Raw genomic sequence first — 25,245 nt, 5'->3', positions numbered from 1 at the left:
CCCCCCTGTCCTCAGAACCTAGTGGCGCCCCTGATGTCTGCATGTACTGTGAGTCCGTAGGTCGCCATGAAAGAGCAGGTAATGTTCCTCCTTGCATGTTTACACATGATGTGTTCCAGGTTCCTTGCCCTAACAGGAGTTGACTTACAGGAACTGCGTCACTACTTCAACACTGCGAGGACTAGTCTGCTACAATGTAACTATTGAAGAACGTACCAAGCCAAAACAGCACAGTGATAAGGTACCCGTCCTCTGGGCATGTTCTCCAGAGACAAGCTAGTCTGCAGCCTGTAGATGCTCAGACAACAGGCTGGGACTTGCCTGCGAACCTTCATACTTGCTGTGCCATGAAGTTGCAGGTGTGTTGCTGTTTCGCAACACCGACAAAAGCCAACTCGTAAAAATGAAGTCGGAAGTGTAACTTCTCAGCTCACCTGGATCCTCGACATCCAGACTTCGTTGTTTCCTGCGGAAAGCGACTCTGCTGAAGCCCTCCATGCTGTTGTCGAACAAACACCGCTCCAGCATGGAAATACTTAAGGCGGGCTCATTCGGGAACATCCACGGGAACGTTACAATAAACAATAAAATGACGACAGACGGTACAACATCTGCTCCAGCACAGCTGTGTCTCTGTCAGGTGTGTCAATGGCGTCTGGCTCGAGTGACGTCACGCCGGAGGGTCACACTGGCCCCGCCCACCAACTCACCCCGCCCAATATTTCCAATGTGGCCTGAGCAGAGCTCTAAAACAAGTGTACAAATAACAGTGGAAGATACCTGACTTCTTCTTCTTCTTAGGGCGCATTACCGCCACCTAGTGGACGGCAGGAGAACCATACGGCCACACCTCCAGGTAACACAGGTAAAACCTACTTGCACATATGTGAGCTTTACTTTTGTTTCCTGATACAATATTTTTTGTCAAGTAATAAAATAGTAGAATCACCACTCCATTCTACATGTGTCAATCAAAAGTGACCACCATCACATTTGTCAAGGCACATTGATGAGTTAACATTTAACATGTTAAATGCCAAAAATAGAACAAAAACACCACCCAAATCTTTCTGTTCTTTAATTGTGAAAGCAATTAAAATGCCGTTTTAAAAGGAGGACCTCAACGTAGGACTATTCTTACTGTAAAAACAGATGCTCCATCACTCGCCATCTATCCTGCTTTATTGTGCAAACGGGCAAAGGAGGCTGGGTCACCTGCGAGCCTCCATGAAAACACAATGGGAATGTTTTTGGACCACAAATTCACACAACAACAACAAGAGCCATTTAGAAACACTGCTGGGTGTTTTACCTCATCGGAATTGGATGGTTAATGCATGAGGGGCGTGGTCCCAGACCTGCTCCAGGTGTAAAGTGCCTTGAGATAAGGTCTGTTGGAAGTTGGTGCTATGGAAATAAAACGGCCTGGGTAGTTCCCTCGTGATGAAGGGTGTAGGAAGGGTGAAGGTTGAAGCACATCACAGCTGGATCATCGCTGTGATGCATATGGCATGTACAATTGTGCTTGGACAGTACTGCATACATCGTGGAGGAAGCGGATGGTCGGGCTTTCATGTGGACCATACCATACGGGTTGAGAAAAGACGATAAGAATGGAAGAACTTGGACAAAAATACACGACATGTTGCCACCGTTAAAGCAGGAGTAGGGAACCAACGATGTGACTGCATCGGCTCTCACACGTTTCTTAACACCTGCTGAAACCATTGTTAATCTTAAATTGAGATGTTTTTATACCTAAAAATAAGCCAAAACATGATTATGACTGGATGGTGCAATAGCCTACCCGGGTCACAGACAGGTCAATTTCCATCCTTTTATCAAACAGTAGCTAATTCTGCTGAGCAAAACCTTTTTTGACACAGAAAGACAAGGGATACCGACGAGCACCGTGAGATATTCCTGGTTAGCTTCAGTAGAACGTTATTAATAAGAAGAAAATCCACGACTCATGATCATACTTCAAAATGCACGCATTTACTTGAATTCAACGTTAAAAAACATGATATGGCTTTGACGGAAATACATTTTAAAAAGGTTCCCGACCCCTGCTTAAAAGAACAGCACGTTGTTTCAGAGTAATAAAAAAACGGGAGGTCTGGTCCCTACGTGGTCACATGACCCTGTGCAGTTTAAAATAAAGAAAAGAATGATATCAAACATCCGCCTATCGTGAACTAACATCTCTGGAGTCTGCTATACAATGAAAAAAAGAAAATAAGTTATAAAAAATCTCATGCTTTGCAAAAAATATTTTCATATATCTAAAAAAAAAAAAGCATCCAAGCATCCAAAGAAGACTCGTGAGGTTAGGAGGTTCCTTTCAATCCAGCCATCACCACCCAAGGAATGCTTCCATTGTCACCGACTCTACTAGTTGGATGGCAATCAAAGTATTTCCAATGCAGTTTTTGACTGATCATCCAACCTTGGAGTACTGACTTTTACTGCGGTACAGTCAAGGAGCGAGGAAAGAAGTAATACTGTAATAAATATCCAATAAATAAATACTCACCATTATTATCAGTCCTAATAAATACAAAGATTTGTATTTGTCACATTCCTATTCCTCGTCCGCCCCAAGGTGGTGGAACGGTCACATGACTTGGAACCGGGCCTGGGTTAGGTGCCTGGGTGCTGGGGTCCACGGGCCAGGCAGTTCCGAAGGTCACATGGGGATAGAGGGATCCGACTGCTGGACAGAACCGCTTTGTGTTCCGGGAAGCCAGACCTAAATCTAGGACTACGGGGATGCAGAAACACAAAGGGGGGGTCACAGTGAAAGGGGCACCGAGGCTTGAAGGGTTGTAAGGCAGGAAGTATTGTCTTATCACAAACACACTGGAACATACTATTCATTTCCACTCATTCGTGAGGACCATCATGGAAGTCAGCTAAAATCGATGAATAAATAATGCTGTTCCGGGGTCTATTATTACTCCAAAAACATTCACATTAAGCACATTTTACACACCTTTTGCTTCAATTATGCATTTGTAAGCATAAACATGGCCTTGTGATTATATGTCATATTCTGTTACCGAGCCCTAATTCACTGCTGCTGATCGGGAACGTTTCAATACAAAACAGGGTTGAAAAGTAGACATGCCTTGAGATCTGTCAGCGGCTTCACAGACGGACGGACAGACAGACGGACGGACGGACAGACAGTCTACTCCATGCACTACTACAGCATGTTACCTGCGGCTTAGGGAGGTTCTCCCTCGCCTTAGTTGTGAGTAGAATGACGATACTGAGGAAGCAGGCTGCTGACAATCTATAAGAAACTGATAAATTAGACAGATACACACAGTGGTGACACTCAGGGTTTACACACAAACAGACAAAACAGGGGAATGTGCTCTCACAAGAATTTTGGCAGGAATTTGTATCAAAATGGAAGCACAGAGTCTTAATTTCTATTTTCCTGCAACCAGTGTCACTGTCGGAGTAAACCAGGGGCGCCCAAAGTGTTAAAATGGCAAAGTTTGCAGTCTTCTAACAAGAATAACATTCGCTCCCAGAGACGTATCGATATGGCTTTCTTTTATGTTTTTTTGCGTGAGATGCAACTCTACAATAAACAAGAGCATGTTTGATGCGATTATATAAACCAAAAATAAAAGAACTCAGGTCGTTTTGGTAGCATAGAGTTTAAATATCAAAATATTGTCTTTTCATTTTTCACTATGTGACTAACTTTGGACACCCTTGGTGAAAAAGCCATGATGTGCAACCATCTTTGGTTCTAGGATTTATTCTTGGTTTATTCAAGTCACCCCCAAAATGTCAGCTTAGGTGACAGCTTATATGACCTTTTGTGAGAAATCCTACGATACGCTCATGAGAGACACATAGACGGACAGAGTGGCCCCTATTGAGCCTGTGGACTGGCGAAATAAACATACATAAAGTACAAAGCAAACATGCACATCGAACATGCATCACTGCATTCCGTTGTACAGTATCATACAAAAAACATGCTACACACATCCATTCCAGCTTAAATAGGGAACATTCACCCGAACAAAGCAGCATTTTTGGTGATATTTGGAATGTTATACCCATTCTCCCACACTTACATCCAATAATAACATGCTCTCAATAAAACGAGAAAGAACACCTAATTAGGTTACGTCATGTTTGCCTACTACTATACATTATGGAACAAGAAAAACGATATTTCCGTTTCTGTTTGATACACTTCTATTTGTTTCTTACACACAATAAAATGACTAAATAGCACTATATTTATATTTTCATGTTAAGAGATGCAGTTGACATGTTTGGCCACAGGGGGGCACTGCATACTGTTGAACAAACATTACACAGCCCTACTCGTGGAAAAGTGTACTTGAAGGCCTCCCCATGTAGTCAACAATCCTCCCAATATTATCCAGTTCTCTTCTGTGTTCATTTGTACAAATGCTGTTATATTTATAGATTGTCCACGAGCTCAGGGAATAAATTACTTGGAGTGCTTTGGAGACAAAAACAAAGGATTTGACTGACAGCCAATAGTCATTTTTGCTTTTGTTTACTTCGAGGCTCATACGGGCATGGCATCGTTCGAGGCTCGTGCAGCCCACTGACTTTGATTGTAAGATGGGTGTACTGGCTCCCTACGGCACCTACAGCTATCGTGACCGGAAGAGCCAGCGTGTACAGCTGGACGAGCTGCCCTCCATGGCCGGATACGGCGCATTAATGTCGGATACGCTACGTGAGCAGCCGTCGTGCGTCTACAGACATCAGAGTGTACAGCTGGACTGATACTAGACAATGTAGTATTAAACTTGCGACGCACGTAAGGGTCACGCCCTCCTCCTCTGTTGACCCTTGCAACAAGGCTTGGCGGGTTTGAAAATCTGTGTGGGCCACGTGCATGTCTCTTCCGATTTTCCCCATTTTTGCACGTATAACAGCACGTACGTGGAGATGCCACTTACTTTGGGAGGGCTGCTTTTTATTTTGGGCACCTTAGCGCCGCGGCCTCGATGGATCTGCTCGTGGTCAAACTCCAGATCTTCCAGGCGTTGCGTCAAAGCCAGTTTCTGCTGTATAGCCATGCGGAGGAGGGAGTTCAACGTCTTCTTCTCGTCCTCTGCTGCAGCCAGTTGCCTCTGCATCTCATCCAGCTGGGTAACATACTCGTCACATCTGCAGAAGGACGAGAGCGGAGGGAAATCAACATACTAATCCTGTTCCTCACCGATGACGTGCGGACTCACCTTGTGGCAAACATGGCCCTGAGAGAGGAGAAGGTGGCGGCGTCTTCTTTGAGAGCCTTCAACTCGTTTCTCAGCTTCATCATCGTCTCTGTCACCATGGCCTTCTCGTTCTCGTACTTGCTCTTCAGATTAGCCAGTGCCACCTCAGCCGTCTGCAGTGTGGACAGTCGCTTATATACTGCTATATAATAATACTAATAATTAATACTGGTGGCTCTCCCGGCTCAGAGGTGATCATGCTTTCATTTGGAACGTTTGACGGCCTTTACACTTCACATCTGACATTGGCATCACGTCTAATGTCTGCTGTCTTTTATCACCAACACACACAGACTACCCGGATGCCTGGGAGGTGCCATTGGTCCTACAAGAAGGACCCTTAGCTGCCCTGCAAGGTGCGTGGTGTAAAGATAAATACATAAAACGTATGATTATGGAATTTATAACCGCCACGGACTGGCTGGCGACCCCTGTGTCTGTGTGTGGTTGTATCGTAATGTGTATTTCATAACTTTTTTGCCATCCGCCACAGTGGCGATCTACTGTATCTGTAGGTTAAAGAACAGGACATCAGCCAGGAGCTCCACTGAAGCCCCGTATTATGGCAACTCAGCATCAGCATCACGCAGCCCTTTTCTGCTCAACAAAACAAAGTCATCGAAACAATTCAGCTTAATCTTCTTAGACAACACGCTAGTCGAGGGTGAAGGCAAACATACTGGATCTCCACCAGAGGCTGGCTATTACTTTGTAAGATCTTTTTGTGGCATGAAGAAAGGTTTTACCTGTTTGTTGGCCTTCAGAACCAGCCTGAGTGTGGCTATCTGCTCCCTCTTGGTGCTGAGCAGGGACTTGAGCTTGAGGAGTTCCTCCAAACATGACTCCTTGTCCTTATCAAGTATGGGAGCTAACTCTCGAGCTGCAGCCCTCTGCCTGGACAGAAGCAGTGAGCGGTCAACGGCCCTCTGCAGATGCTTGATCTGGTCTCTGATGATGGCGTTCAGGTTGTAGATGTTCATGGGCTCCTTCCGCAAGTCTCCCCCAGCCTCAGAGGGCACCGCTGACGGGCATGGAGACAAACTGGCAACAGTGGAGATGATGGGGTGGCGGGTGGGGCTGCTGTGGTGAGCTGGAGCCTCCACAGCGTTGGTGGTCGCATCGCTGTGATGAGCTTCTTTAGACGGGGAGTCCATGGGGGTACGCGGGGCCTCGGGGGAGCACAGAGCCGAGACCGCGGCCAGGCGTCGAGCCAGGCGAGGTGAAAGCAAAGCTCGGGGGTCTTCTGAACCTTTTAGGCTGCCGCTGCGTGTGACTCGGCTCTGGCGGTAATAGTCCAGCATGACGCGGTTGGGTGTCTCATTATTGCACAGACACACGTGGTGGTAGAGCTGCGCCAGCTCCTCGCTGAAGGTCACCAGCTCGTCCTGTGCGGTGTTCAACATGCCCTGGCTCTCCGTGGCGGTACTGCTGGCCGCTCGTAGCTCCGCCTCTAGACTGGACACCCTCTCGCGGCCTTCGCGACAGCTGCTCTCCAATCGAGTTATCTGAATGAAATATTAACGCAGGTTAATTGTCCGCTATACAGTGCATAGCATATGTATCTGCAATGATATTACAGACAAGCGTGGCCCTATCTGATCTAATATTGCTTCCATATTGTGCATAAATAAACAAATCCTAGTAATTATTATATTATAGAGATGTTGTTGGAGTGCAGTAGGACATTAACTACATTAAAAAGTGAGATGAGTGAGGCGCAATGAATAGGCGGGGAAGTACTGATGGTCAAACGAATGTAAATATTAGTCAATGACAGCAATTGTAAATGCATTTTTAATTATTATTAATGGAGAAAAAAATCCTAACCTACATGGCCTCGTGTGAGAATACAACTGAGATGATTATTTCTAAAGCTTTGGGACTCCAGCAAACCACAGTCAGAGCTATTACCCACAAACGGCAGAAACATGGAACAGTGGACCTTCCCAGGAGTGGCCCGGCCAACCAAAATGACCACAAGAGCTCAGCAACAACTCATCCAATAGGTCACAAAAGACCCCACAACAACATCCAAAACACTGCAGGCCTCGCTTGCCTCAGTTTAAGGTCCTTGTTCATGACTCCACCATAAGAAAGCAACTGGGCAACAACGGCTTACATGGATGAGCTCCAAGACCAAAACCACATTAAGGCTTGTGCCATGACTTTGGAAAATACTCTGTGGTCTGATGGGACAAAAGTTGAAAACTTTGGAAGACGTGTGTCCCATTACATTTGACATAAAAGTAACTCATTGGAAGAGACTCATTGCAAGTTATCACAAAGGCTTGATTGCAGTTGCTGCTAAGGGTCGGCCAATATATTATTAATAGAACATTGTTATGTATTGTATAATTCCATTAACATGAATACAATAAACACATTTATTTTCTGTTTTTGGGGCCCAAGACAAACCTGCTCGCTCAGCGCTTGAACTCTGTCATTACAGTGAGCGCCTCCTTGCCCCTCCACGGCCTGGTTGTACTTCTCCCTCAAGGCCTTGAGCTCCGCTTTCAAGTCGATCACTTCAGTCACTGCCACCTTGTACTTACACTCCAGGACCTGAAAGCCATGTATGTCCACATCACCATGACCATTGGCTTGCGGTGACAACGATCCTCCCTCGGGTTTTTCACTCTCCCGGGAGTCATCCAGCTCTTTGCCCCCGGTGAGATGCTTCATGGCGTTGACGCGCTCCGTGAGGCGATGGACGCGCTCGCTTTGCTCAGTCAGGGCGCCTTGTGTGTGCTGCAGCTGGGTCTGCGACTCCTGCAGGTTCATGAGCAGGGCTGCTTTCTCACGCTCCACCTGCATGACAGCATGGTATGGAATGAAGTTCTTATTATTCATAATTATCACAACTTTAAGCATGTATTATTCATTGACAGTCCAAAAAGAAAGGGAGCACAACATAAACAATCAACATATATCCTTTCAACAGCCATAAATGCAGATAATGAAACGGTCAGACACTGTTGATAAGCACTTACGTAAATAATTATCAGTGTGACCTGCTTACACTTTACATTTACAAACCAACAAAGGTGAAACATTATTGCAGTGCAATTATTTGTATTCCAAGTTTTATATTACTGTTTCTAACTGTGCCGAACAATTTGGTACGTTCATGCATTAAAGGAAAACTGCACTTTGGGGGGAAATTTTGTCCATCATCCACAGTTTATGTCAGACATGATCACACCTGTCTTCTCGTTTCTGTTCTAAAGATATAAAAACAAGTTAAAAAGGGAGCTAAGAGTATCCAATGCAAATAATAATATAATAGTCCACAAATATGTGCAGTTTTTCTTTAAGGATAACTTGATGTAGGTTAATATACGCTAAGACATCCGAACAAAACATCAATATCAAAGACGTCTATCGCCGTCTTTTGCTTGTTTCCGCGGGAGCTTCAGATCAAAGTCTTGTGCATTTTGTGTGAGAATTTCAGACTTGAAGGTAATGTGCTTCTGTCCCAACAGGGGGCAACATTTCTATTTTACTCCGATCGGCAGCACCAGCTTGGCTATGAAGAAGAGAGAAGTTTCGCGCCGACACACACGAACCATCTTTCACACGGAGGTAGACGTTTTCTTAAACTTATATTATTCAGCGTCAATGTGTGTGGGTGTGAAAAATAACTTCTGTGTAACCGGAAGACACCTAAAACTGTTTGTTTACAGGAAGCCCGCCAATGGTTCAGCTACTTACGATATTTTAAGTTTTATGGACTATGCTATGGAAACTTCATACTTGGGAGAGAATGACTCATTTTGTATCATTCTGAGTACATTTACAACAAATCACCGTACTTGCATGGTAAATTGGAGTTTTAGCACGATTGAGTTTTTGATTTTCTTCTGAAATTGAAGACAGGAAGTCATTGTATCCGCAGCGTCTGGTGCTTTCCGGGTACACTGACCTCAACTTCCGGGTGCACTGAATTTATTTTCCTCACACATGAATAATAAGTGTATGTGTGTCCAGGTTTTTAATGTTTTGCCCTGTTTCTGTGGCAAAAATCAGTGCTCTTTCTCAGGTGTTTTAGCCGAAACCACCCTATGTTCTACTGCCCATTCATAAAGAGAAACAGCTGTTTTTTCTGATGAAAGAAGAGAATCCTAACGTTTCCTTACATAGTTTCAATGTTTCTGTAGTCCTAAAACACCGTGTTGAAAGATACCTAAAAAATGGAGCCAAAATGTATGCAGCCCTTTTTTTGAAAATTGCTGACAGTGAATGAGTAAATATACAGGAAAACCTGAGATGTGTCTAATGACTGTCTAGCCTGAGAAAGAGCGTATTGATTTTTTTGTATTATAAAAGACTCCTATCCATTAGAAGCATAACAATGCCAGCATCAACTCTAAATAGAAAATGGATTAGAGTATAATCATGTTTAGAGAGAAATCGGCATTGGGCTGAGAAACTCTTCATGCTATGTCATCTGCTGTCTTGTATTCCCTCTTTATGATTCCAGCCTCATTATAAATTACTGGAGATGTCCGATATTGTCCACTACCTCATTACTTATTATTCTATGACCACGTGTTCTTCAATGCTTTTGTCATAAGAATACTTACCATTTGGAAAAAGTTTCATGTCTATTTCTGGCGTCTTGCCTGAAGACGCCAGCGTATCTGTTGGGCGCCTCCGTGTCCCGTCCCTGCGCCCGCCGCATCCTTCTCACACTGACAGGACTCCCGATGGCTCACGCAGATGCCTCACAACTGTCATCTCTGCTGCTGCTAAGCTCTTTGCATCGACATGGCAAATGCCAACATGTCTTATATAATTGAACAGACTTTGGTCGTGTTCGACATTCCAAACCCTGCCCAGAATAACAGCTTCAGGGACTTTAGACGTCATTGAAATGATTTCCCAGTGTGATGCTGCTGCTATATCAGCTGGCATTAAAAGGAAAATTTGTTTTTCGTGTCCGTCAGAAATGTTTAATTATCATGGGTATGTAGGCAATTATTATGTAATTATGGGCTTTAAAGCTTCAGTGGATGCATTAGTATGTCTTAGCCACTGTGAACACCAAGTGGGGCCTAATTAAACCAACCAATGTCTCAGTGGTATAAAGCCATATGCATACTCTTTATGCTCTGAAACAGCATTATACAGTGAAACTTAGGGTGTGAAGGAAAAAAAAAGTGATCACAATGTATTTTTCGTATTGTCTGATCGCGATTATTATCACAATTTTTTACATTGTTTTTAACTGATGAGTTTTAAAGCATCAAGCATCAAACTAAAGAAACTAGCGAGGTGTCGTGGTGCCTTTCCTGTTGTGTGTGGGTTTTTATTTGAATTGATTCTGATTATAAAATCTGCTTTAGCAAAACGTAGAAGTTGGGAGGAAAAAAGCCAAACAGCACAGCTACCGAGTGGGAATACTGATAACGAGCAAGGTGAGCCCATCAACACGAATGAGCCAGTAGGCCTAATTAAAAAAAGAAAATAATACTGGTCTATAATACAGTTGAAAAGACAGCATTTCAAGAAATGCTGCAAATGTTTGACAGTACGAGTTGCCTGTGAGATGATACGTGTTACAAACGGCTACAACTTGAAAGAGGACATATTAAAAGAAATATTGCAATATTATCATATATTGGTATTGTTTCGGATTAGATATTATCATAACATTTGGGGTTTATTTGGTCTCAAAAATGTCTTGTTTTGTGACGCGGTTCCCAGTCTTATTTTTTTCATTGTGCTTTCCTTAAAATGGTAAAATCTCGTCTCGTGGACCCAATCTCGTCTCGTGACATGTGGAATTAGGCGGGACTTTAAGCATGGACAAGCATGGTTAAAGCATGTCTTCACTGACCTGTATCAGCTGCTGTTTGAGCTTCTGCATCTCAGACAGGTTGAGCTCACTAAACAGATCCGGCACTGGGTGCAGACCTTCGCTTTTCCGTCCAGGTCGGTAATCTCCATTCATTTTTGCCAACACAGCACCTGTGTGGAGGTGGCCGTTGTGCCAACTGCAGTCGTCATTGTTGCCGTTGGCAGTAGGAACGGCGCTGTTGGCGCCGCCGCTTCCACTGGCCTCATCTGGGAACTTGAGGCCTTCCACGCCGGTGACAGTGAGGGCGATATGGGCGCCTGCTCCGTAGACGCTGTCGCTCAGGCTGAGGTGGTGGGCCAGCTCTTTTCTCAGATTATTCTTCTGCTCACGCTCACTCTTGAGGGCATCCAGGGCCTCCTCCAACTGTCCCGCAGAGATTTCTTTCAGACGTAAGGCGTCTTCAAGCTGGCTGTTCAGAAGAACCGTCTCTTCCTCCAGCACTTTAATCTCATGTTTGAGACCCTCATACTCCACCTAAGGACAAACAGGTATTTTAGAGGAATTCAATAAAAGGAACACAAGTCCAAATAACAGGAGAAGCTGGGGCGACAGAGCAATACCTTTGATTGCTGTCTGAGTGCTATCATCTTCCAGCAATAACTGACATTTTTGGTCCATGACCTCGTCTTAGGTGGGCTCAGGCTAGTAAAGATGCATGTGGTAACAACAGCTTAGCAGACAGCCCCATGGCAATTGTAAGTGGTCCCGCACATACTGCATGGTGTACAGAGGGTCAAATCCCTCATCCAGGTATTACATGGCCTCAGCACTGACCTGGCTCTGCTTGAGCGTAGAGACCAATTTCTGCAAGGTGATGTTCTCTTCCTCCAGCTCCGTGTAATCCTGAAGCAGCCGGGTTTCTCGGAACTTATACTCCTTGATCTCCTCCCGCATCCTGCTCCTCTGGAGCTCCAGCATCTCGTTGCTCTGAGGCACAGGAAGAGACAAAGGGACACATTCCATCAGGCTGTCGTGGTTTGCATAGAGCAGTTGAATACATAATAAGAACAATGAATACACTGCAAATACATGATGTACATTAGCAGTGACTGTAAACATATAGTATATGGCCTCTTTGGATGTTTGTGTTGGCTGTTATGGTTGCAGATGAATATAATGCATACGCAGACCTCATTCTAATAAATCCAGTCTTGGGGATGGTATTCTCCTGGCAGAGTTTCATAATGTCTGCGTGTGTGTAGGATGACCGCGGACAATGCTGCAAGATACAGACACTGAACTAAAAAAAAAATGAAGATCATTATGAAACAATTTGAGGCTTACAGTAGCTGACAGCGTCTCCTAAACTCTTGAAGCTAGAGGCTGAACTTTGAAGGCCTTACAGTACGAGTACACTGTATGCAGCTACGCACGTTTGAATGGGGGAATAGACGTGATGTGTAATCATGGCTTTGCAGCGCATATGGAAGTTTTTTCTAGGCATTTTAAAGTAAACACATGGTTTTAATGGTGTACGCAATTAGCCTGACCAACTGTGCCCCTGCCGAGCTCGGGGCATTTAGCTGATTTTGCAGCTTAGCACTGGATTTGCCCCCCACAATGGGGTCGTGGCCCCCGTGTCTGACCCCGACTCGAACTCCTGTGTTGCCCGCCACAGTGTCAGCAGGCATGCATGTGCATACTGTAGGCAAATGGTCCCATATACACCGTGTCATGTTTTTAATCCGTCGCCACTTTGTGCTTCCAATTCCGGAATTGTCACGTTTTTTTTAAATAAATATTGAATCACGCTGATTTGTGGCTGAATACGGTCTGTTATTTGTCAGATAATTATAAGCAGCTGGTGGCAAACCTCCAAACCCTTGGCTGCAATACGTCACTGAAGATACACTTTTTGTATTCCCATCTAGATTTCTGTGGGGAAGTGAGTGATGAGCATGGGAAGGATTCCACCAGCAGCTACGGAGAAAAGATATCAGGGACAGTGGAACCCATCTATACTTGCTGGCGACTGGTGGAATGTGCTCAGGGATGACTACGCTGGTGAGTAGAAGAAAGAAGCCAATTTTGATGCAAAACTGTATCATTAAATATCTTGAGCTAACCGCCGTAGTTATCAATTCATTTTCAGTTCATCTTCTCACATTGATCTGGGGAGAAACCTTCTCTGCAAACTCACCTCTCGCAGCTCCTGCCCGAGTCCGTTGAGCCTCTCATTCTCTGACTGTGCATTGGAAGCCACAGAACGACTCAAGGTCAGCTCCGTCTGCAGTTCCAACATCCGAGTCATGTAGTTCGCCTCCTTGGAGGCGTACTCCTGCAGTAACGTCTCCTCATTGCTCTCACCGTCCTCGGCCACCTTCCGCTGGTTGCTGTAGGCCTGGCCAAACGCCTGAGAAAATGACAGGTGGCGTCAGGTCGAGTATCATATCATTCCACATCAACACGCTCATTTGGGATTGTACTTTTTGCTAACTTGTGTCAGCGAGGCAACCGCTCAACGACACTGGCCTTCTATCCGTCAGGGATGAGGTTTCACTGTGATCAATAGATACGCTGTTCCCATTTTCCTGACACAGGTTCCCACAGCACCGAGAGCTGACGTGTCATGATAAAAGGTGCTGAGGGTGAAATCCAAGCAACGAGACACCTGAGCAAGGAAGCTAGTTCACTGTGATCAATCACACAAGAATCAATCAATCACAAAATGAACAGAAATGATAATCACTAAAATAAAAATGTAAAGCATTTTAGAAAAAAAATGTTAAAATAGACAAGAAAAAAACCTTAAATGTGTAAAAATAAAAAATGGAAAATGCCTTAAATAAAAGTGTAAAAAAAAATCCTTAAAATAAAAATGCCTTAACTATATGTGTAAAAAATAATAATAGCAATAAATGACCGAAAATGTGGTCCCAGGCCGACACCATTTGATAACCCTTGGATTATTATTGGTCTATTATTATTTAAAAAAATGCATATTTAAACTGCACGTCTGACACATTCTGCTGTTTGAGCCTCGTGCCCCTCTCCCTCCCTGGGGAACCCCGGTGGGATTGCGGTGAACGATAACAAGAACAAAACTTTAATTAATGCAAAGCACTTTCTGACTGAATGAGCTCAGACTTCAGAGGCGCGGCTGCCAGTGTCCGAGCAGCACGGTCACCCACAGCTGAACCCCGCAGGGAAAAGCTGGCCCCACGGGGCCCCACTTACTGGATTTACAACACAAAAGGGAGAATTTGTGACTGGACTGAACACCAACTGTCCAACAAATAACTTCCAGATTGTTATCTGGAAGCCTGGAGCCTACACAGGTAGCAAAGTGGATATACTGATCTCCTGTCACTCACAAAATGATGGTGGAAAAGGTTTTGACCGGGAACAAACAAAACAAAGAATAGAGTTGCAATTGTAGAAAAAAATGTGGTTGGGTAAAAGTTGTAATATTCTGATAATAATGTAAAAATATTATGAGAACACAGACGTGATATTACAAGAAAAGGTGGGGACACCCTGAATTGGTCGCCATCCAATCACAGGGTACGTACAGACTGGCAAAAGAGAGTCTCCAATGAACCTACCATGACTATTATGATATATATTATATCCATATTTTCCTAAAAGTCGCTGTGTCCCATTTGGCCAGTGCTCCACACACGAGGGAGTCACAGAACGTGACACGTGATGACTCATTGCTCTCCCAAGACTCCGAGCGGCCTGTTGCAGCAGCCTCCCGTCGGCTAGAAATATCAGAGTGACAGCTCTGCATTTTCCAGCTAATTATGTGGAAAACACTGACAATGCACGCGTGCTGCCGCCATCACCGTGATGACCCCAGCGGTGTCCTGAGTCCTGCTTGGCACACAACCCGTCTATGTTGCCCAACCCCTCAAGTCCTCAAGTCTCTCAGTAGGGAAGCCCAGACTCCTCCAGGTCCACCTATGAGACATAATCCCTCCAGTGTGTCCTCGGTCTGCCCCAGGGCCTTCTCCCAGCTGGGCATGCCCCAAACACCCCATTCATTAAGAATGAATGACTATTCCCTGTTTTAGTAATATCAAATGATCCAGCCATTCCTAGCCCTCCATGCTCCTAAACAAGAAATAAAGTACGTATGATCCGTGCTGATATCGGATCAATATCAGTGTGGGCTGATATTCAAGGCTGCTATACTGAAATTGGATTGGAAGTGAAAAGTTTGTATCAGGGCAGGCCTAGTCAGTGCAAGGGGGGTCTTTTGGACCCAAAAGCCCACCAACACATTCAACCTCAGGCTCCTGGGCCCGGGGTGCCTCAGTGGATAGAGCCCAGACAATGGCGTGGCCCCTGCATGTATTCCCACCCTCAGGCTATAGAAAGAGTAGCTTACGTGGGACCCAGTGTAAAAAAAACCTTCCCCATCTGCGGAGGCTGCTAATGAGGAGTCAGGGGAACAGGGATGTCCCCTGCAGTGTTGTGTGTAAGCATATCTATTTTTACATCCATCGTCACCTTCTTGCATTATTCACAGCGCGTATCAGGTCTGCCTTGGAGTCCATTTAGGAATGAACATTTTGAGTAAACACACACATTGGCCTTCTTTAGCTATTCCTTGTGGATTGATGGTTTAAATCAATAATCCCAGATATTCATTTAACACCAGTTGAGCATCTGTTAAATGTGGATTTGAGTCGGGATGCACTCTATTCTTTTTATGTGCCACAAAAAGTGATTGAAATGTCCTCCAAAAGGCAGCCTGCTGAGCTCTAATCCCGACTACAAGTCATGTAGCGACGAAGTTATGGAACGCCCAAATCGTATTAGTCAGCTCATAAGAAGCACAGTTGTCATGATTGGCACACATACACATGCACACGTACAGTGGCATCCTATCCAGATGGTCGGCCCAATCGACTACATCAGGGATTTCAGTACCACAGACAGAGACCTGCAGGAACGCCGCTCAGCTGTCTGCGTCAGGGAGGACGAAATATTTGGATTTATCTTTCAGCTTTGGACAGTGACAAATATACAAAGTGTTGCTGGCCAAATAAAAGCATCTACAAAATACCCAGGAGGCGATAGAAGGAATATGAATGACAAGATACATGATTTGTGTAATTAATGAATTTCATTTCTGCATATTATATTCATATATTTGATTTTATATCCATTTATATTCCTTGTTGCTGAGCTTGTGAGAAAATGCCCTCTACACATATTTTGTCCTTGTTAAGGACCAGGAAACGTCCCCATGTGGATTCCAGCCATGAGGAAAATTGCCAAGTCAAGAGATGTGTCATCTATAAAAAAACACACACAGAGAGGCACATTTGCACAAGTAGGGTAAAGCTGGGTGATCAGGGCCCAGAAGCCATGGCGTTGCAGTCACAGTTGATAGTTAAAAATAGTAACATGGGGGAATGTTATAGTGGAAAATGTCATCTGATGCTAGAAGAGGCTGCATGGATATCAAACATTCACTCACTGGACACAGGCTAAACTCCTTTAGCTTGGAATTTACGGTCCAGACCCCAGTAGACCCCAGGTTGCAATGAAAATGTTCAGCAAAATGTCCCTACAGTTTTGTTGCACATAACAAATTGGCGCTGTGGTTGAGCAAACAAAGCACCCTACACATTGCTGACTCACTGTGCAGTTATGATAGAGTTTTAAATTAACCATTAAAACTGTAAGTGTTGTTAAATAAGGTTAGATTGCTGGCTTCAGGTTGTGCAGGGGTGTCAAATTGCAGTGTGGTGATGTTGCTTGAAATTTATCTCTTCACAAAAAGCTAGTTTTCTACCTTTTCTAGTCGGCAACTGATATTTTCCTGAAACTTTTTCTATGTTCGACTGCTGATTATTAAAGAACGGAAAAAGGTACAATTTTTTTTTGGGGGGGGGGGGTGAAATAGAAAAGTCACATCTTTCCTTTGGTAAGTTTGTTGTTTATATAGTGAGAGAAAACAATAATTTGTATGCCTTGAAACATCAGTGAAAATCATCAGAAAAATGGCTGCTTATTGGACTTTATTGGTTGTTTGGAATAAATTGCATACTGAGAGTAATTGCATGTAGAAGCGTTATTCAGAAACACCTTAAGATCCAACAGTGCAAAATCCAAATTCTTGCAATTTTTCAACTGGTATTAACATTTTCATCAGTTTTTCTGAAAACCACTTTAGTGCCTTTTCCCGTCTTATCTACAAAAAGTATATTATAATAGGATTACTGTCCCAAAAAGGCTTAATTGGCCTTACAGCGGACAATGTGTGTGACTGACAAAGATCCACATCTGCTGCGTGACACTAGATGGGCTGCCAAGGACGGGACGCTTTTAGCTAAAAAGGTGCGTCTTGTTAGAATGATTGCATTTGGCTCAAATCTGCTCATGAGGAGAACGAAAGTTGGACGGCTTCCCAGAATGACGATTGTGTGCTTGGCTGATAGACAATGAAGGGGCTGCTGGCTGGTAGATTTGACTAAGAAATGGCTCTTAATTGATCTCGCTTCCTCTCAGTGACATGGTCATCTGATTGACCATAATGGCAAAGAGATCAGGTCATTAACTGAGCAGTTCAATGACAAAGCAGTACATCCCCTTAGATTTTTTTTAAATCAAGAAACAAATTAGCCTGGTTTATGAACATGAAATTATGAAATGTTTTGTGCAGACGGCGAAGTGCTAACAGGCTGGACCATCTGTAACTGTGTCATACCCAACGTCACCCTCTGCATGCTTCGTAATGCGCCTGCCAGGACACCAGCGGTAAGTCAACCACAATAACACACGGCATACATGGCCTTCAGCCCCCCCCCCCAACACACACACAGTTAAAAATACACACTTATTCAGGATTGCTTACGTGGCCAGTCATTAGAGGAGGTCAGCAAAGCTAAAAGTGGGTAAGAAAGGAAGGACAAACAGAAAAATATGATTATGATGTTGATTATTTGTGGTAAATAATAACTTGGTCGACAAATGTATGATCAAAGATTGACAAAGTCAGTGCTGACGTAACTCCATGTAAATATAGTTGCTAAAATCACAGAAAATACGGTAGTGTCAGCCAGGCATCCATGTTTACAGCAATCAAGCTAATGTATAGCTCAGGGGTCGGCAACCTTTATTATGAAAAGAGCCATTTCACCCCCTTGCTCACTAAAGAAAAATAGCCTGGAGCCGCAAAACATAGTATGTTTAAAACAAAATTGGAGGGAATTTGGGGCTATCAAAGTAGTTCAGATAAGAAAAAAACAAGTTGGAGTACTCTTGCTAGTATTATATTAAATATAAACTTACATAAATATATGTGTAAATTACTGTAAACTTACCTGATACCTGAAGTTCCAATGTCGCTGTTTTATATGATCTCTAATTTATTTTTTAGAATTGTCAAATAGCTTTGGGAAAGTATGAAAAGTATTTATAAAGTATTTTCCTTAATGTTTACCTGTGAGAGAGAACTGAATAGCATCCTGTCTGCTCATCCTTGTACTCATCCAATCACCAGTCAGAACTCAGTCAGGATGCATTCATGGACTCACACAAAGTTGGATTTTTTAAAACTCATTACAAAGACATGCTTTTTCCCCACTGTGGTGTTAAAAAATATTCAAGCATTGCAAAGGGAGCCACAACAAAGAGGCTGAAGAGCCACATGCGGCTCTGGAGCCGCGGGTTGCTGACCCCTGGTATAGCTAATGTATAGTTAGGGTTCAAGCAAATGTACATACACACACACACACACACATTTTCTTTCACGACAATGTATTCCCACATCCAAACTCTCCTGGTCTGAAGGTCATATTTCATATCATACAGCCAATAGTCTGGGTGCCACTAGTCAGCTGGGATAGGCTCCATCTTACAGCTTATTTCTAGTCCTTACAAGTCGTACAGAAAATGTTGGCTTTATGTTTCTTCGTCAAGCGTTGACATTTCACACTTTGAATGGTCTTTGAATGCACCATAGTTGTGTGCTATGAATGACTCACCTTACATTATCATTCATTCAAATGTGTTTAAGTCTATGTAGGGATTGAACCTTCAATTCATTATCTTGCCTCCGAGCATCAGGACAGATGTGTAGTAGCATGTAAGTAAGACTGCTGCATACATACGTACATACGTACATACGTACATACGTACATATACATGTGTCTCAAATTAAAATGATACTCAAAACAGTCTAATACGTATGGAATTCATTTTCTATATCCCAATAGTAAGTCAGGTAATAATACTTAGCAGGTAAAAAGTTGAAATTATGATGGAAAAAATTGGGTGGATACTTTCCCTTTAGAAACGTGCCCGGGGTGAAGAAGAATTAGAGCACTAATGTCGCCAGCGTGGAAAGCGACCTATAATGTCTCCTCTCTCTCTGATTATGCCCTTTCTCTAGTTCTTTTTCATTGTGGCCCTAATAAAATGAATAATAATGTAACGGACGATGCCTGACTAAAATAGAATGTGTATTGGTATTCGCTGCATCCGAGAAAGCGAGTCATGCACAATGGACTCATCTGATAACATCGTCTCGCCTTTCTGCAGCAGAATTCTCTGCTGGGGAAGAGGAGCTGAGGCAGACAAAGACAGACGATGGAAAGACTAGACGGCACACCGCAAACTGGTGGAAGCGACTCACGAGGCTTCCGATGAGTGACTCGCTAGTTTTAACCCTAACCCAGCCAGCGGCCGCCATCCCAGAGATTGGGGTATACCACTGACGGTGAGTCCACAGCCTCCTCTCTGTGACCGATGCCGGCGTAACTTGATGGGTGGCACTGCATGAGGACCCAGGGTACCCAGGGATGTTTACCCAAACTCGGTATCACAGTAGCGCCGCCATTGTGAAAGAACTACGTAGCTATCGTGTGAGCACTAAAAAAGTTTGGGATGGCTTTGCACGCTCGGTTTTACAGTTTTTTCTAACTCCAAGTTCCACTGACATCGATGCGATCCGGACTTCCTTATATGGACTGCAGATTGGGAGCGCTTGGGAGTGTGACCAATCCCAGCGGAGTAGGCTTATCCAAAGGAGGGCCGGGAGTGGAGTAAATGGGTGGGAAGCAGGAAGCCCACGAAAGCACTGCAGAAAGAGGTGCCGAACATGGAAGATCTAGAAAGCTTTATCGGGTGTAGCTGCTGTATAGGAGTCCACAACTCAATACAAAGCGCTGAAAATGAAACTTCTCTTCTGTTTATGTCCCGCCTCTCATTCTATGGAGGCGGGGCCCGGGTGGCTCTTCTTGCCCTCTTCTCCATTACATCAACACAACCATACAAGCAGAAACAACAAAGGGATCTGAGTGATGCACTGGAGTCACACACCACCACTCTGTCGCTCGGCCGCCCCTCCCTCACTGGCTCACTCTCAATCACAACATCCGCACCCAAACACCCCTCCACCCCTCCACCCTTTGTCCTGCTGCATTTACTGACACGAGACACCCACATGCGGGGGAAAAGGTGCTGACGAATGACCTTCACCTCAGCCTCTGCATGAAAACACTGGCACACAAAACAATGTAGCACATTAAAGGGCGTTGAGGACCGTATCAAGGCGCTCAGCTGCATCACTTGGCCTGTTGCTGAGGTCAAAGGTCACCTGCGGTTTGTAATACAACACCGTTTGCATCCGTCCTACTGAATGGATATTAGCACAGCCACATGGGAACACATACATGTGGCGTGCAGCTCACTTCAGACCCCACCAAAGGTGAGATTCATGCAAAATCCCCACTTCTCTCCGAGGGTGGGGGTGGGGGGGGGCATATAAAAGGGTGGGTGCATACAGGCATAGGGCCACGGGCCGTGGAGAGGGGGATGGGGGACTGAACTGGAAGAAAGGAGGTACCACAACCATCTGAGGATGTTATTGATCCTCTGCTTTCGTCTATTTTTACTGCTCCTCCACCACAGCAAGCTAATGGAAGAGGAGCGCAAAGGCAAACTGTAATGCATCCTCTGACTGATTTATGACCCCTGACTTCTCGTTTCAATGATTTATAACCAAGAGGTGATCTCTTGTTTGAAACTGGAAATGCATGCTGGTAGATGAGCACTATGTATCCTCCTGGGCACCCCATCAGTCCCACTGATAAGCTCAGCAACAGTTTCCATTGATAGGATTGATTGGTTGAGATGCTTTCTTCTTCTACAGACTGGATACTGTTCAGCGACTGGCCACAACTTAAGGTCACCTCTGGGCTGTCTTAAATAGCTTTTTTTTCTCTGATGATACATGTATACTACATTGTTTGATACTATAGGGGTGTTATTCCATCTCTAGAGAGCTCTAATAATGTCAAAGACATACGTATATTTAGAATGTTATAAATGGTTTTCATTGCCATAACTATTAATAATGAAGGAATATAAGATTACTGTACTGGGTAAAGTATTCCAGTGATGTATTGCATCAATTGCATCAATGTAAGGATTTTCATTTCATTAACTGACGGTTTATTGACTTTTTTGACACAAAAACAACATACTCTATCATACTATCATACATATTCATACCACTGTATGAATTTGTAATGTTACCAGCATATTTCTCCAGCATATATTGACCCAAGTGGCGTCTGACTTTAGAGTTTCCATCGTGTTCCATGATTTGTGTTCTTCATACAGCCTCTGTACTTGGGCCATACATTAGCAAGGAATAACGCTCTTCTTCTTCAGTCATCAAATATTTACGTGCAAGAATTTTATATAATAAGAATACCGACAGCCGCAGGAAGCAAAACAAAGATGTCGCGCTTCTTGAGGGCAGAATGAAACGTGCAAAACCTGCACAGCTTATCGTCCTTGACAGATGCCATGCTGACATTATCCATGAAGAAAGTGTCTGAGAAGTTCCTCAAGCAGTTACGTGCCAGAGGAAAACCAAACTAATTGAACATGAATCTCATGACAGGAGAGACGCTGTGCTCACCGATCATACTGATAATTGGAACATCGGCATGTTTATAAGTTCAGTCAGGCTGTTCCCGTTCCGCCTCCTTCTTGTACTTCTTCCTGTGCCCGATGAGAGCTTGATCTGCCCGGAGACAGCACTAACAAGCCAGAACCAGCCAGTAATGGGCCTCTGTCATGGCTTAGGCAGCACTCCAGAAACATCCAGGGCATACACGGATGGAGAGAGTGCTGGGGCTGGGGGGCATGCAGTGGGAATGAGGGGAGGGGGCTTAAGGACTATAAGACTATGAGAGCAGAAGACAATAAAGAGTGAGGATCTGCTTTCTGTCCCCAAACACTACACGAATTCCCTGTGTAGTCCTTGCAGCCGTCCCTGATGGAGATGCGACTATTACTAAAAAGCTCTTAATGAACCCCCGAAAAGCCGACCTAATAATACTTTATCCCCTTTTGACGACTTCTGCATGAGAAAATATGGAAGTTAGGGTGTGTGAATGTCAAGTAGAGCAAATTGCCACAATGTTGATGCTAAAAGCTTTGTCTTTAGATATTTACTAGCATCGTGTACACAGTCTACTGCATTAGAAAAGTTATCCACGTTCTTACCAATGAATGTGCTTTACAATAGAAGACATTTAGGGCTGGGCAATATATGGATATTGTTTAAATATCGTTATTTCTTTCAAGCACAATATCAAAAACAAGCTCGCTCTCTGCTTTGGAGATGGAGGCGTGCGACACACGGATAGGACTGGGAGGTGTTTTTTTGTGGAAGTAATATCACCTCTGGAAAATGTTGCCTGTGCCGAGTGAGAGCACGGAGCGATGAGTAGACAGGAGAAGGAAGAGGTCACAAGGAAGGAGGAAAGGAAGAGATGACAACTGACATGGACGGTAGACTTGATAATATTTCAACATGCGAACCATTGTCTTTGTGGCTTAGGACGGCACAAAATACTAGGAAGAGCTTTTGTGAATGCAGTATTAGTACTACAGCACTGCAAACTACTGCCTCAATAACTCATATATGTGAAATGAATAACTTAAGGTTATGTACACATGTAGAGTATGCATTTATCCTCACATTTAGGACTGGTATCGTTTACATCACAGGGGTGCCAAAGTGCCTGAGGTACATTCTTAACAAGAAAACTATTTTTGAAAATTAGATTGTGGAAAAAGTTACGATATTATTTGAATACATTAAAAATAGCGGGGGAATAAATTCACAATATTAGCATGAGCACGTTTCATTATCAGATTTGTCAACAATCTTTCAGAGAGTTATGTTGTGCTATGTTTTACATAAAAGATGGCAGCCAAAACACAAACGCGTTTATATTTTTTGCCGAGTCTCTTAAAAGATTGAAGTGAACCAGGAATGATGAATTCTTGGAAAAATGTAGTCCTTTGACGCTCTCTGAACTGAGCTCTAGTGAAGTATCTGCTGCACTTTTGCCATAATTGCTGAGGTGTCCAAATGCTGCTACTTTTGAGGACAAAACACCTCCAGGAAAGACGATATTAATATAACTGAGATATAACTGGGAAAGGATATTAGAGAAAACTAAATATACACTACATTAAGGAATACATGTGGAAAGTGGTAGAAAAGTGGTAGACTTTAGGAGTAGATGATGCATGAACAAAAGGTTCTTCATCTGTTGGAGACACAGTCAAGTTGAAAGGCACATTTCCTGTTTCTCTCAGGTGGGTTCATTCGACCATGGTCTGGTCTCACCTGCCTGCAATAAGTGAAGCACTCCTACCTCCTGTAATTGTTCCAACTCCTTCCTCAGAGCTTCCTGCTCGCTCTCCAGTTCTGCACACTTGTGCTTCAGCGCCTGGTTCTCCTCCAGGACGGCCAGCCCGCACTCTGCAGCACGGATCTTCTCCCCGTTCGCTTCGCTCAGCTCCCGGGCGAGTCGTTCCACCTCGGCCCGGTACTGGTCCACCGACTCCCCGCATCCTGCACCGGCAGCCATCGCCCCTCACTGTCCGGCACACTTCGTCACCTCCTCCCGCCCAGTCGGTCGGTCTGCGGTTCTCCTCCTTCTCTCTTCCTCCAGTGCAGAGGCGGGCGGGGTGGAGGGTGGAGATGCGGAATATCCGCCCCCTTCCCTGGAGGCTAGGCAGCAAATGGAAAGAAACAAATTAAAAAGAGATGTGATACTTGTGTGGCTCCCCCAGCAACCGGGTAAAAGCACAAACAACCATAGCAGCGTATAAATCAAGCCGTGTACTTTGAGCAAAAACAGCGTCGTTTCTGCTTATTCATGGGTGAAAGGGCGCCATCTGGTGGCCTTCGGGTCTCAGTGCAAGCTTACAAACGCCACCCAGTGTACTGTGTAGTTCATCATCACGACAGACCTCCACTGCAGCATTCAAGAGCACACGACAGCACAAGACAGCCCATCAACACAGCACCAATCAACATGGCCGGTCCAAACGGGTCACGTGAAAAATCAAAGGATGATACTTTGTTAAGCGACACATATCGATACACAAATAATATGAAATTTGATCTATATATACTTTAAAAATAGCTTTTCCCCCTATTTTAATTTTCCAAATGTTTAAAGTTCCTTCATAAATAGTATTTGAAAAAGTTTTATTTTTATCCAAACTTTTAATGCATCTAAAAATCTCCTTTATTTGTTGTTTTTCATTTAAAAAAAATAATTCCTTGATATTTCAATTTTTTTTCTAAAATGATGTTATTTTCCCTCATATTACATTATTCACATGAAATTTCAACTTTTTCTCATTAGATTACAACCTTTTCTTTGTAAAATGACTACTGACTTTTCCATGTTAGCTTTTAATTTTAGAGTTTTCTTGTTCAATTATATTTTAAGAACGTGTCGGGGGACAATAAGAAATGCCCAAAACGGCCCCCGGGCTGCACTTTGGACACCCCTATGCTCAGGCCTTATATACATTCATCCAGCATGTCTGCTTTATGTGACTACTATAAATCAACTTTTTTCCCCTCATTATTTTCCCGGAGCTGACTGTCGCAAACAGCCCCCGGGGCGCACTTTGGACACCCCTGCAATAAACAGAGGCTATGACCAGGGTGAAAAGTTTAACTGCACTCACAACCTTGTCACATTGAATCAGCTTAGTCATCTCAGGGTGTTGATAGCGAAGCCTGTGTTGTACTATCTTGACTATAATTGCCAATTACCTGAAAGGTCTTCAGAGAAAGGAGCAGCTCCG

The 25,245-nt window shown here is 43.9% G+C and overlaps 2 protein-coding genes and 1 long non-coding RNA gene across 8 annotated transcripts in view; 1 reads left to right on the top strand and 2 right to left on the bottom strand.

Annotated features, from left to right (window-relative positions):
* fgd4a (FYVE, RhoGEF and PH domain containing 4a) overlaps positions 1–662 on the bottom strand; it is a 32,477-nt gene extending 31,815 nt beyond the window's left edge. For 2 of the 3 annotated variants that reach the window (XR_009132054.1, XM_058086839.1), the window contains exon 1: positions 435–662. Coding sequence is in view for 2 of the 3 variants with exons in the window: in XM_058086839.1 (XP_057942822.1) it covers positions 435–561 (127 nt within the window). In the remaining variant the exon portion in view is untranslated. The remainder of the gene's footprint in view (positions 1–434) is intronic. The other variant, XM_058086840.1, reaches the window with a different exon arrangement.
* Positions 663–909: 247 nt separating this feature from the next.
* Positions 910–24,305, bottom strand: bicd1a (bicaudal D homolog 1a). 3 transcript variants are annotated; one of them, XM_058086838.1, is made up of 10 exons: positions 23,793–24,008; positions 13,292–13,504; positions 11,926–12,078; positions 11,131–11,625; positions 7,707–8,099; positions 6,038–6,796; positions 5,253–5,404; positions 4,971–5,181; positions 3,223–3,308; positions 910–2,764 (listed from the first exon to the last, which is right to left on the bottom strand). In XM_058086838.1, the coding sequence occupies exons 1-10, from the start codon at positions 24,006–24,008 to the stop codon at positions 2,644–2,646; spliced, it is 2,799 nt and encodes a 932-aa protein (XP_057942821.1). In that variant the 3' UTR covers positions 910–2,643. The 3 variants fall into 3 exon arrangements, with proteins under 3 accessions (XP_057942821.1, XP_057942818.1, XP_057942820.1); XM_058086835.1 differs by having other exon boundaries at positions 911–2,764; positions 3,223–3,298; positions 23,793–24,305; XM_058086837.1 differs by lacking the exon at positions 3,223–3,308 and having other exon boundaries at positions 911–2,764; positions 23,793–24,305.
* Positions 8,782–24,551, top strand: LOC131138166 (uncharacterized). Of its 2 annotated transcripts, none has more exons than XR_009132057.1 (6): positions 8,782–8,873; positions 13,023–13,155; positions 13,244–13,367; positions 17,771–17,865; positions 19,654–19,828; positions 23,823–24,551. It is a non-coding gene; the product is annotated as an uncharacterized LOC131138166 (long non-coding RNA). The 2 variants fall into 2 exon arrangements; XR_009132056.1 differs by having other exon boundaries at positions 19,651–19,828.
* Positions 24,552–25,245: the final 694 nt, after the last annotated feature.

Source organism: Doryrhamphus excisus, chromosome 11, assembly GCF_030265055.1.
Source record: "Doryrhamphus excisus isolate RoL2022-K1 chromosome 11, RoL_Dexc_1.0, whole genome shotgun sequence".
Taxonomy (NCBI): domain Eukaryota; kingdom Metazoa; phylum Chordata; class Actinopteri; order Syngnathiformes; family Syngnathidae; genus Doryrhamphus; species Doryrhamphus excisus.
This window is presented reverse-complemented; position numbering and strand designations above follow the sequence as displayed.